General features: G+C 37.7%; 2 protein-coding genes across 4 annotated transcripts; one reads left to right on the forward strand and one right to left on the reverse strand.

Annotated features, from left to right (window-relative positions):
- Positions 1-26: 26 nt before the first annotated feature.
- Positions 27-12,147, reverse strand: hmgcl (3-hydroxy-3-methylglutaryl-CoA lyase). Of its 2 annotated transcripts, XM_032546388.1 has the most exons (10): positions 12,006-12,147; positions 11,715-11,798; positions 11,039-11,146; positions 10,836-10,931; positions 10,573-10,721; positions 10,415-10,478; positions 10,118-10,306; positions 9,883-10,008; positions 2,283-2,308; positions 27-424 (listed from the first exon to the last, which is right to left on the reverse strand). In XM_032546388.1, the coding sequence occupies exons 1-10, from the start codon at positions 12,099-12,101 to the stop codon at positions 415-417; spliced, it is 948 nt and encodes a 315-aa protein (XP_032402279.1). In that variant the 5' UTR covers positions 12,102-12,147; the 3' UTR covers positions 27-414. The 2 variants fall into 2 exon arrangements, with proteins under 2 accessions (XP_032402279.1, XP_032402278.1); XM_032546387.1 differs by lacking the exons at positions 27-424; positions 2,283-2,308 and adding an exon at positions 9,292-9,439.
- gjb3 (gap junction protein beta 3) lies at positions 3,254-6,218 on the forward strand. Of its 2 annotated transcripts, none has more exons than XM_032546392.1 (2): positions 3,254-3,482; positions 4,124-6,218. In XM_032546392.1, exon 2 carries the CDS (start codon positions 4,191-4,193, stop codon positions 5,049-5,051), a length of 861 nt encoding a protein of 286 aa, XP_032402283.1. In that variant the 5' UTR covers positions 3,254-3,482; positions 4,124-4,190; the 3' UTR covers positions 5,052-6,218. The 2 variants fall into 2 exon arrangements, with proteins under 2 accessions (XP_032402283.1, XP_032402282.1); XM_032546391.1 differs by having other exon boundaries at positions 3,255-3,472.
- Positions 12,148-13,116: the final 969 nt, after the last annotated feature.

Raw genomic sequence — 13,116 nt, forward strand, 5'->3', positions numbered from 1 at the left:
ACCTTTCACAAGAGGTATTGGAAAACTTCCTTCAAGATTTTGTTCTTTATTGACATAGTAGCAACTCAAAGTTGTTACGATGTTACACATGTGATTGCCTTTGGCCATTATCCTGTTTCTCCAGTCGGACTGTGTGTCTCTGTAAACAATCCCACCCTCCCGCTCGCGATGGGAACCTCTAGGGTCTTGTGGAAAGACCTTCTCACACAATTTCTTGGCTTCCTTCCTTTTTCAAAGCCAGTAGTTGAAAGTTGTGCCTTTCATTCTGTTGTATCCGTCTTGTCAGGACTTGTTGCTGGCAGAGGTTGAGTCACACTATAAATTTCTTTGGGCGTGTTCTATCCAGACTGGAACCAGTTCTTCATTTAGTGTCTAGAAAAATTGTTGGCACTCCTCCTCCCAGTCTGAAAGGGATTATTGTCTACTAAAAAGATAAAAATGCAGATGCTGAAGCAGCTGTGGAAAACATGACTTTTCTGCAAAGCACAACAGCAGTTAAAATAAGCAATGTCGAGAAGCTCTGTCCTAACAATCTACCAGTTCATTCTTCAGTTCTAACATGCAAGATTTTACTGCTTCCATAAAAAATGATGATCATATCTCACGCCACATTTTCCTCATTCCTCATTTTTCTTTGTTTGTTCCTTTTGAGAACTGACTTCTTAGAAACTAAGGGTTTCTTGTTCTGTTCCTTGAACACATTGCCTAATTTATTCAAACTTGACTTTGGAACCAAATGAAGATACTTTTTTTAATCCTCTGCTACGTAGATAGAGAATGTTATTGTTCTGAGCAGGAACAAGTCTGCAAGAGCTGGCTTGCTCTGGCACAGCCCAGGGATTTTAGCACGCAGACTAAAGAAAAGACACAAAAGCTACAGCTTACATAATTTCAGAAGGTGAATGATACTGAGACCCTTTGGGAGGAGGTGAATGGTTGGGCTGTTATTTGAGCAGAGTAAAGTTAAAACATTGTAAGGCACACAATGCTACTTTTTAAATAGTATTATGATTTAAATCTCCATAAAAAAGCATGTAAAAAGTGTTGTTTTTTTTCAAACCCACAGCAAATCTCTAAGTAAGACATCCCCCAAGCAACGAATATGTACAAGTCAAAGGAGATGCACAACAACAAAAATATGCACTCAGGTGTGTCTCTTGCGTGCGCTATCCAGAACCATCACACATGTTCAGACAAGGAGATAATCCTGTTCCTGGAAACTTAAAACATGGAAACAATAAGATTGAGTTTTTACCTTTTAAAACAAAGACAGCAAAACAAAAACACCTGGTAGGTATGCTACAAACTTTGGCTACAAAAAGCATTGAATGCTTCAAAATGAGAAAAGTTTAATAAATTATTCATGTCATAATTTGGTTCTACCTTTCATTTCTCCTCTTACAAATGGTAACTTTAATATTGTTAATATAGCAAAAATGGAGCAAAGATCTCAAACATGTCAAGCGTTACAGTTTAGAATATGCATCGATAAGGTTATCGGTTTTCTTTAATCTGGTCAGATTAAAGAAAACTCACAATTTTTACAGGTTTTAACAATGGTTTTTATTGATCTGATGTAATATTCTATTGTAATGTCAACTGTCAAAATAAAATCAGTATAATTAACAGAAATTAAGGCATTAAAACATGACTTTGTGTTTAATTTATCTATATAATGTGTTTCAAAAAGTCAGAAGTTTCTCATCACTCTTACCTCAAAGTTGTACATTACTGCCCTGTTAGCAAACCTATTGATAACTGAATAAAAATGAGAATAAAATGTTGCACCTATTAATATTTCTACATCGTTAAATCAGTCACACACAATACAATTTAATTTCCTTCAGTAGAGATGTTGCCTCTGTGTTTTGAAAGAACATAATGGATAGCAATACATTGTACCACATTTTGAAGCCAACATCTATTTTATCCCACTACGTTTTGGAATCAGAACGTAGCTAAAGACTTCTAAGCCAAAGGCAATTGTTACAGATGTAGACAGGAACCAGGCTAAGAAAAGGAGGGGTCTGTAAAGAGACCATGTAATTACAGTATTGCCCCCGTTAATTTCCTGTGTAGATTTTATCCAGTACAGGACCATCTTCACAGTTAGATGACAGTCTGTCAAAAAAATACACAAGATTCCTCCACTCTTTTCAGATTTAAGTGAATATATTCATTGAAAAAGATGATTTTGACTGAGCCAGAGGAGAAAGATAACAAAAAAGAAAAAGAACCCCCAGGAGTTTAAATCTGAAGAAGAAAAGTCACATGTTCCTCACCTGATCTCAAAATCCAATTTGTCCACCTGGATATGAAAAAAACACAGCTTTATTTGGAGCTTTGATGATTTCTACTTCAACAGCACAGGGTCTCTCTTGCATACACACAGTATTGTACACTATGTTCCAGTCAACATGTTGCTACAGTGTTTGGAAATAACACATCTAGATAAATGCTTTATTTTGGCTTGCATTGCAAGTGGCAGCCTGTTCACTTAACATTTCAATCAGCAAATCACACTGGCTTTGGAACTTGAAGCTGAAACAAGGTTAAAGTTTAAATTCATATAATTCCCAGATCTAAATTTGATCCCAGGAGCTGACTGGAAACTGTAAAGTAGCCACCAGCAGTAGTTCCAGCCCAGGGAACTCTTACATATTGGGCCATGTGGCTAGAAATCCAGATAACACTGTCCGTAGCTTACATACAGCAATTATCTGATGTGAATTGTCTTTATAAGATTCCAACTGGACAACTCTGGATTTAATGTGGGACTCGTAGTGTCCTAGATGTGTTGTGAACTTTGACAAAATCTGAGCTAATATTATTAATATCTATTATAGATCTTGCTAAGCAACCAGTTTGGATTTTGCATACTCTGGATTTTTCTCCTAAGTCGTGGGCTGAGTGGTTCACTGACATCCACTAAGACAAAAGTTGAAGCAATGTTGTATTACACTCATGCCACATTGTTTTTTCAGTACAGGACATTCAGCTGAATTTTATGATGGAAACAAAGATTTAAGTAAACAGAGAAATGAAGAAAACAAAGGAAGACTAAAGGAAAAAGAGCGGAATTCTAATTAAAAGTTCAGCTCAGCTCAAGATGTTTTAAAGATAAGAGCGGTTCTGTTAAAAGCTTCTCTTATTGTCAGTGGCTTCTCGCCAGTGCCATTTCAGATTCACAATAAATATATAAAACACGGTGAAGTTCTTTGAGAGTGACGAGAAGGGAGCCCACAAAGGCGAAGGGAATGAGGGTGGAGAGGAACATCTGGGGCAGTTCTAGCCTTTCTTCATTTTCTTTAACCACACCCACGGCCGCATTTCTCCTCTCTGCGCTCCTACCTGTCCACGGGAGCCAAATTTGTGCGTCAAAAGATCGGCACGAAGTTGAACTGAGACGGAATAAAGGGAAAATAAATAAGCCGGTGGTTCTTTTAGTGAGATATGGATTAAACATCTCAAAGTAAGTGAAGGTAAACTATTTTGAAAATGTCTTAGACGGATTTGCCAATGTTCATGTTCGCGTTTCAGACAGAAATTAAACCTTGAGGTCGCGGTTTGCTAATCCGCACTGAGCAGACCTACTCATTTGGAACCGATTGTCTGTGATTTAGAATATGAAAATACGGTCTCAGAGCGATTCTTCCCACGAAAATATGTACAGAGAGCGCGGGCAGTTAGTGCGTAAAAGCCGTTTTTAAAAAATATATCTAGCTTTAAGACGCATTGAGACTCAATAATAGATTTTCTTCAACGTGAAAATACTCACAAAAGGAGACTGGCATGCGCTAACCTCATTTCAGAAGTGACTATTTGCCTAAAAATGCCCTGAAGAAAAGACTGAATAGTTTGTGGGTGTGTAAAAAAAAAAAAAAAAAAAGTTGTTTCAGCTTGTGTCCTTTGTTGTCAGTTTGGGCTGTCATTTTACAAACGCCTTCTTGATAGGATTAAAACTTCGGAAGTTGGAGATGTTTTTTTTTATTTTTTATTTCCAATCAGGTTTGAACTGAAGTCCTGATATTTATCCCCCTAGAAAAATGTCTATTGCCTAAAACTCAACTAGCTCTGAAAACATGATGTTTGTGACCCATTTTTTTTACATTTCCACTTCCAGGTGAAAGGAGAAACAGTAACCATAGAGAGAATTTCAGACAACAGATATTTGACAACAAGTCAGCAACATGGACTGGAAAACCTTCCAAGCCCTCCTCAGTGGAGTGAACAAATACTCCACTGCATTTGGACGGGTATGGCTGTCGGTGGTGTTTGTGTTCAGGGTGATGGTGTACGTGGTTGCAGCTGAACGGGTTTGGGGGGATGAGCAGAAGGACTTTGACTGCAACACCAAGCAGCCTGGCTGTCCCAACGTCTGCTACGATCACTTCTTCCCCATCTCCCACATCCGCCTGTGGGCCCTGCAGCTCATCTTCGTCACCTGCCCTTCGTTCATGGTGGTGATGCATGTGGCGTACCGCGATGACCGCGAGCGAAAGCACAGGGCCAAATTTGGTGATGACAGCAAGCTATACAACAACACTGGCAAAAAACATGGTGGGTTGTGGTGGACCTACCTGGTCAGTCTTTTTGCAAAAACAGGTATTGAGATTGCCTTCCTCTACATCCTTCACCACATCTACGACAGCTTCTACCTACCGAGGCTCGTCAAGTGCGAGGTGATACCCTGTCCCAACGTGGTTGATTGTTATATCGGTCACCCAACAGAGAAGAAGGTCTTCACCTACTTCATGGTTGGAGCTTCGGCCCTCTGCATCGTCCTGAACATATGCGAGATCATCTATCTCATCTCCAAGAGAATTGCACGGATCATAAAAAAGTGCAAAAGGCGCAATCACAACATTGTGCATCATGACGACTACACCAACGACAATTTCCACAACTACAACATGGCTTTGCCAAAGAGAGATATGGATGATAAGCCTCCATCCTTCAGGAATGTCTGCAAATCACCACACCGGCTGGATGTACTCTCAGATCCAAAGATACGGGCCTCTGCTCCCAACTTGACCCTATCATGGTCATGATGGAAGTCAGGCCACGGCTCAAGAGTTGAGAACTGCTTTGACTGGATCCCAGGTCACAAACCTTAAAAAAAAATTACAGATGCAGACTTGTGAGCCAAATTACAGAATGTTTCAGAGCTGCGTCATTGGTACTGGATTCATTGTGACTTTGTGTCTGCATCTAAAACTCTCAAGGAATTGTTTGAACTTCGGTCTCCAAGTCAACATCCACAATATTTACAAGTCAACTGTTAAATTTAAGTTTGATTTGTAGGTGATACATGGCTGTCCTTTTGGATATATCTCTGTGCCATTTCAGCTCTTCTACTTTTTAAAATAAGCCAGTGAAGGTTTTATCAGCTATACTTTTGAGTAGTGTTGGCATGGAGAGGGAGGGAAATAAGTGTCACAAAAGAAGCAAAGACACACCTGGTGGAAGTATTCACCCTCCCTGCCAGTGTCTACAGTGGTGTGTCAGAAACTGATGTCTTAATCTACAGTTTAGCCATTAAAAAGGGATTTTTACAATTTAATTTACACTCAGATTATGGTTTTAGCTTCATGATTTCATGTAAATCCAGTGAAGAAAAGGACACCCTTCATCATGTGAATGTAGATGCTTCAGAGCTTGTATAAAAGGTGTCCAGAAATGAGCTTTTTTATTCTCACAGACAAAGTCAAAAGTATTTGTTTTGCATTTCATGTTTTTAAAATCCTTGCTCTCTCTGTCAGGTTTGTGCTGCTTAGACTCCTTGTGTTTTGACATGTTTGTGCACAACATCACCCTATCCAAGACCACTGTTGATTCAAGTCAGCCTCAAAGGAATACTGCTGTTTAATTCTGTCTTTAGTGCTGAATCATGTTGGATGAAAACTGGACAGACCTGGATGCGGCTTGTGGAACTGTAACAGTCCAATCTAGACGTCACCTGGAAATGTCTTAATTGCAGATGCTGTTAATACTTGTCCTTTTTGTAAAAGTGTAAACGTATGATGACAATGTGTGTCTTTGCTGTTTTTGAATTGAGATTCATTATTAGATACAAGCAATTTCTTTAAGAGAAAACATGCCATAAATATAGATTTTAATTCTGCATGTGGATCCTGACAATCTTCATCTAAGGAGCTAGTCATGTTTTATGATGAATCCTGGCATCGGCATAAATTTGTGCCAGACATGCATCTGAATATGCTGTGGGCCATAATGAAATTGTTTCCCATAATTGCTACGTACATTTCCAGGTATTTTTTGGACTACGCAACAACCTCAGGTTGCCTGTTGGACTTGTTATTCAGGCTTCTTTAAGTTACATCAACTGAAATGCTTTGTTTTGTCCTGGATGCTTTCTTAGAACTGGAAATTTTCCACAGAGACAATAAGAAATCTACTCACAATAGTTCCTCAGATGGTCATTAAAATATACTTCTTCCTGAAGAAGTATAAAAGCATAAAAAGGTACATCTGACGCCCTCTACTGTTACTGGTAGAGGGCGTCACACCCCTACTCTATGGTAGGGGTGTGAAAAACCTGAATATAAATTATTCTTTTACTGCAGTTGGACAATCTAACCCTAAAATATTATGGAAGAGGCAGCCTTTCATTTTAAAACATTTATTAGTTGGAGGGGGAAAAAGTTTTTAACTTCACAGCTGCAACATTTACCATTTCTATGAAGAGATGCAAGTGAAACATAAAAATAATAATCCATGGCTTCCGTTTTTCATCGGTGTCCTGCAAATTTTCATTTAGAAACTCCAAACTTTTCCAGACACCATTTTCTCAATATTTTTTGGCAGTATTGAAGCTATGATTGGCATTCAAGTACAAACCATTTTCCAAGTTGGGTTTTATGGGTTATTTTTCACAAATGCAGTTAAAATCCTGATGCAAAGAGATGTGTAGGCCAAAGAAGCAAATACCGGTGAAATGGCTTGCACCCCAAGCACCTTTATCTCTGCAGGCAACCCAATGTGCCTTGCCCAGAGGCACTCAGACACGCAGCAGGGGATGAAACGGAAATCTGAATCACAATTTTTCCAAATTCAAGACAGCTACTCTTCCAACTGTTGTCCTCATTAAGTAAGTGTGTGAAATAGACAAGAACTGAAGCAGAGTTGTGGAAAATCAAATCTAAAAAAAAAAATCATCCAAATACCTTAGATTTTTTTCTTTAGATAATGGGATAAGTAGTATTCCATTCAAAACAGAAACGATGAGAACATTCCATTCGAGTGAGGCAGAGAAATGACATTGCAATGCATTTTCACTGTGTTTTATCAAGTCCGACAACTCAAAAATACCTTAAACTAGGTGCAATCAAATCAACAACACATTTAAGGCGGTGAGCTGACAGCAGTCTGACAGAAGTCAGTCTAACTCTCAGACCACCACCAGCATGCTATGGAGATGAAGTGTCTTCTCCAAGGACAGAACGACTGAGACAGATGGAGCTGGCTTTTGAATGCACTGGTTACAGGATGAACTACTTCCTGAACCACTCTCGCCCCATGTGCATTGCTCTTCATAACTCACAAATACCAACAGGAAAACAGGCAAACAAAGGATGAATGTGTGGAAAAGCTCTATTTGCTAAGAGGCCTGTGGATCTCCCTGAGTCCCATTTTTTAAAATTTTAAAGAAAAATCTTGTGGGCACCATCAGAAACTGAAAAATTGAATCCATTTTACAGGTTAATGGTCTAAAACATTTTGTCAAATCAACAAAGATTTGACAAAATCAGTACTCCTCTGGTCATTGTGGGTTGACTTGTTAGGTGACCTCTGCTCGGGTCCAGTCCTCAAAAGATACTATCCTGAAACCTTTTGATGGATTCCTTCTCAAGCACACCTGACTCAAATGAATGGTAAGGCTGTTTGATTCAGGTGCTTCAAATATTTATCTGGAACTTGATTGAATGATGATGAGCTTATTCTATTTGATTTGTTGGATCAAGGGCACATCTAAAACTTGCAGGACCCTGGCACTTGCAGGACCCTGGCAATTCTATTCTATTATGTAGAATAGAATACTTCTATTCTACATAATAGAAGTATTAATGTAACTTCTATAATATATATATATACATATATATATATATATACTGTATATATATGTTTTTACATATTTGTTCAAACTATCACTATGTTGTGACGTATGAAACACATAAACTGTGAAAAAAAAATCGAGCTTCTTTGCCTTCTCCTTATTGTCCTGTGTTCTGTCAGAAACAACCAATCAGAGCCAGGAAGAGGGTCTTAGTGCTGTCCATCACTCTTGTGTATACTCCACTCATAACCTCCCCCTGTCTCTCTGCTAAACTGTACCTGCCTCACCACAACATGACCTGCTATGAATCTAAGGCTAGTTAGCATGGCCACCGATGATGGCGGATAAATGGTTTTTCTGTAATGGTAAGTTGTTTCTTCACCATTAGCAGGTTTAGCAGCATGTACAGAGATTGATTGACACTTCTAAGACACTCCTACTGCCTCTGATTGGTTGTTTTTGACCAGGAGGAGTGCATTTCTTCAAACAGCAATAGAAGCACCGGGAGGTGGTGGAAGCGCGCAATCTTTTCAGATTATCCGTCTCACATTACACTGTCACAACATGGTGAGTTTTAACAATTTTGCAAAAAACATATTTTTGTAAAAGCTACGTACTGTAACTATACTTTATGTCCAAAGTGGAATTCTCCAGTCACACATTAAACAAATAGACTTAAAAGCAGGATTTCTCAAAGGTTTCCAGTATGAGATGATGCTAAAACAAATATTACATCCTAGCAATATTTATTAGTAGACAAACGCAATCACAAATTACAATGTAAAATAGTTTTATTTTTGAAACTTTCAACTTTCATAAATATGTACATTTTAGATTTAAAGAGATAATTTAAATAAATAACCTTGAGCACTATGTTAAAAAAAAGAAACAGCTTCACTAACCATTATATATTGTTCAAACTTCTGAGGCATGATGGTTTCCACAGGTATGTCCTGAACTAAATCTTCTGCTGTGATATTAGTGATATAATCTGTATTTACAGGAACATGTGTCATTAGAAACTTAAAGTTAAGTCCATTCTTCATCCACTGACCACAACTTGACAAAAGCATTCCTTTAAAAGAAAAGTGCTCTTACGAACCACAGATTTTACATAAGGCACTAATATGCTATAATTATCAATACAAAAACAATGTTTAACAACGAATTTTAGAGAGGTTGGATCAAGCCACATTTTATTTTGTTTAATTTTGGAACTGAAGATGATATAGGATTGGAAAAAGCCACTGTTTTTTTTGTCTACAGTTTGCAGGTGGCTTGTGCCACTTTGGAGCTGGTCTTCCTGTTGATGGTTCGACAGATAAAAGCTCCAGCCTCCATCAGCTTTGAGAGGTCCACTCCCTGACGTGAGAACACAGAGTCACAGCTTAAATGATTTGAGGAAAAGTTCAAGTATAACATAAGTAATCCATCCATTTTTAAAATGTATAAGCAGAACAACAACAGCATAAACAGCCTGACAGAAAACAAAAACAGAATGCAATTATTCCCAGGTGAAAATTTAACTGCAATATTATTTTTAAAAAATACTGGAAAATATTGTTTTTCCCAGAGTACTGTAACACTCAATTGTAGTTTTTAAGAAAATGTACAAGTCATTTAATATGTGACTGTTTCATCCAGAAAACAGATCAACTGAGGCATTATAAACTAATAATTAATGGAATAACTGCTGCTAGTAAGTGGTATATAAATTTGTCAGAAATGTAATTAACAACTGGTTTTCTTTTCCCCGTCTAGCCAACTCCAAAACAAAGAAAAGTAGATAAAAGTTGATCTCTTACTGTTTGAATTCCAAGTCCATGCAGCATATAAACAACATCTTCAGTTGCAACATTCCCAGAAGCCCCCTGAGCGTAAGGACAGCCCCCCAGTCCAGCTACTGATGAGTCTACCACACTGATTCCCATCTGAGAAAGCAAAACAAAACAAAAAAACAGGAAAACTTCACTTTTATAATAATACCCTAGATGGTTTCAGGGCAAGTTTTTAGAATCAGAAACATGAACTCAGCCTGACCTGCAAGGCTATGAGGATGTTAGCCAGAGCCTGGCCATAAGTGTCGTGGCAGTGAACAGCTAAAGCGCTGACTGGCACCTCTTTGGCCACAGCTTCCAACATTTTAGTCATACTTCCAGGAGTCCCCACTCCAATAGTGTCACCTAGAGAAATCTCGTAACAGCCCATAGAGTACAGGCGCTTCGCCACCTGTGAGACAGAAGCAAACCTTCAGTGCTTTGCGTCTGGCTGTTTTGCAAAAGATGACGAATGGCTTATTTGCTGAACAAACTCAACATCTTTTGAGCCAGAACTCACATGTGCAACTTTTTCAGGCGCCACCTGGCCTTCATACGGACATCCCACAACGCACGAGACATAACTGCAGTGACGAGAAACATGGATGAAAGAGTTTAAGAGCAAATCCAAATGATTTAAAGGTTTACTGAGAATGGCCAGGATGCTGGTAATTATACCCCCGAACTGGCACGGCAGCTTCTTTAGCTGCCTTCATGACCTCTTCGAAGCGCTGTAAACTCTCTTCCACGGAACAGTTTATGTTCTTCTTGCTAAACAGCTCAGATGCAGCACCAAATATGGCCACCTCTGAAGCTCCGGCCTTTAGCTACAGCACAAGAGATCAAAACATGTTTTAGAGCAATCACCTACAGTATTAAAACCTGAACATTCAGTACCTATTCAGGACTGACACAGAAATACAGGAATGTGCAGCACTCACAGCAGCTTGAAAGCCTTTCAGGTTTGGCGTGAGGACTGGATAAGATACTCCTGGTTTCTTAATGATACCTTTCATTACCTCCACTTGATCTGCCATCTGATATTTGAACAATAGAAACCAATTAGTATAAAAAAACAAAAAAAACAAAGCTCAATTCATTCTTACATGCTGAAGTCAGAGTGGGTTTTGTTCTAAATGCTTACCTGAGGAACCCATTTAGGGGACACAAAGCTGGTGGCCTCGATGACTGGAAGTCCAGACTCTGACAACATGTTAATTAAATTGATTTTTGCCTCTGTTGGAACGACAGTCTAAGGGATAGAATAATAAAACACAAAAATGAAGAACAGCTGATAAATAATGCCAACTATGCATGACACGTTATTTCACCAGGTTGTACCACGTTGCCACACCTATTCTTTTGCTCACTGAACATATAGGCTAAAAACATATTTGCTGTATTACATAATTACAGTTACATAATTAAAAATGAGAGAACAATTTGTATGGCATGCGTCCAATCAAGCTTGTAATCTGAAAATTAAAATGCTATAATGCCTGTACTGACAGTTATTATACAAAAACGCATTAAAATGAAAACAATTTAATAATATAATTGCACAGTATTAATAAAACAAAAATATTTTGTTGTAATTGTGATTTTTTTTTTAAAAGCTAAAAATAAATAAATGTCTATTTATATTATGAACTTCACTAAAATTCATGAAAGACACAAGAAAGGACCTGCTCCCCTTGGATATACATTTAGTTGTAAATCGTGATTAAACTTCATTTGGTTAATCTTATGGTTTGAAAACCAAATAAAACCAAACAAAACTTTAAAAAATAGACATGATTTATTTATTTACACAAGTGTACCTTTTCATTTTGAAGACCGTCTCTGGGTCCAACTTCCACTATTTTCACCGTTTGTGGGAGAGCATGAGCAGCTTTTACACATGCCTAAAGGCAAGAAAACACACATAGAACCACCAACAGGTGAAATCAAGTCAAATAAAAATAAAGTTAAAGCTGAATTGTAGAGTCTCCTCAAGTGTCACCAAACACAACCAGCTTCAAGTGGAGGCTAATGGATATTTGGAGACCGCTGTTCTTTACGGCACCAACAGTTTAGTTCAAACAACGGGGAAATAAAAACCCAGAACTAACCGTCTTCTCCTTTGGTGCGGAGCTGAACGACATATACTGCTGGCCCATTCTTAATCTGAAAGTGGTTCTGTTGACAAGCCTCATTGTAGCAGCCATCACTAGCTGGCTAACAGCAGCCTGGCGTCATACTTCCTGGAAACGCGAGTTGTGACGTTTAAGAAGAAGAAGAAAAAGAATGCGTAGGCTCCATCTACTGGCAATAATTAGGTAGTGAATATGAACAGGTAGGAGATAGGAAAAAAACATTTATTTATTGCACATTCTTTTAGTCAGTACACAACAGAAAAAAATATTGTTATGGCCTTATAGTTTTAAAAATATCTTGTTCAATTGGATGTCAGCTTTCCAGAAGACCCCCAAGTCTCTTTAAACACTAGGTAAAAACGGGACCCCAGAAGTGTCAGTATAGCAAAATAAATTATCAATATAAATAAATAAATAAATAAATAAATAAATAAATAAATAAATAAATAAATGTCAGAAAAAATAAGTTGAGTCAGATCGCCTCTTCACACATTCATATCCCCGTTTTGGACAGTGTTGATGTTTTGTCCTAATTTACTTCAATTCTGTACCTGAAAACAAACCCATTTCATACACCAACCAAACAGCACCAGTTTATTTCACTTAATAGTTTAGTTTTAAATTCAGTTTGAAGAAGGGAAGTAGAAAACCGCTCAAATATAACATGAAAATAATTTTATTTCCTGAAGACTGAGTGTTGTGGTTAATTTCTATTGATTTTAGTTCTGATTCCTGGTGAGACAACTTCACTCATATAGAGAAAGTACACATATTTTCTCCTTGATCAAACAAAATTTGACATTTTATGGTTTAAAATAAAAGAAAAAAGTTTTCTGGAGTCTTAGTACTCAAATTTTTTGTAGGTAGGATTCACAAAAATTATATTGTGTTAATTGGATTTCAAAATACGATATGGCACTTTGCTCATTTGAGTGATAATTTTTCCTTAAAAATTAGCAAATGTGTTTTTGTAAATACTTTCCTTAGTTTTTCAACTTGATGTTTTTCATATTTCAGAATATGAAAGCTATGTTCTTTTTGAAAGTAAATTGCACAAATGAATAGCTGGTAGAGACAGTAGTTCAGT

This window comes from Xiphophorus hellerii, chromosome 19, assembly GCF_003331165.1.
Source record: "Xiphophorus hellerii strain 12219 chromosome 19, Xiphophorus_hellerii-4.1, whole genome shotgun sequence".
In the NCBI taxonomy this organism is placed as follows: Eukaryota; Metazoa; Chordata; class Actinopteri; order Cyprinodontiformes; family Poeciliidae; genus Xiphophorus; species Xiphophorus hellerii.

What these genes read in the sequence shown, in the direction of transcription:
- gjb3 (XM_032546392.1), top strand. Translation starts at nt 4,191, where the DNA reads ATGGACTGGAAAACCTTCCAAGCCCTCCTCAGTGGAGTGAACAAATAC.
- hmgcl (XM_032546387.1), bottom strand. Translation starts at nt 12,101, where the DNA reads ATGGCTGCTACAATGAGGCTTGTCAACAGAACCACTTTCAGATTAAGA. An exon ending in ACATCCTCATAGCCTTGCAG is followed by an intron (nt 10,009 to 10,117) that starts GTCAGGCTGAGT and finishes TTGCTTTCTCAG; the next exon opens with ATGGGAATCAGTGTGGTAGA. An exon ending in ATGGACTTGGAATTCAAACA is followed by an intron (nt 9,440 to 9,882) that starts GTAAGAGATCAA and finishes TTCTCACGTCAG; the next exon opens with GGAGTGGACCTCTCAAAGCT.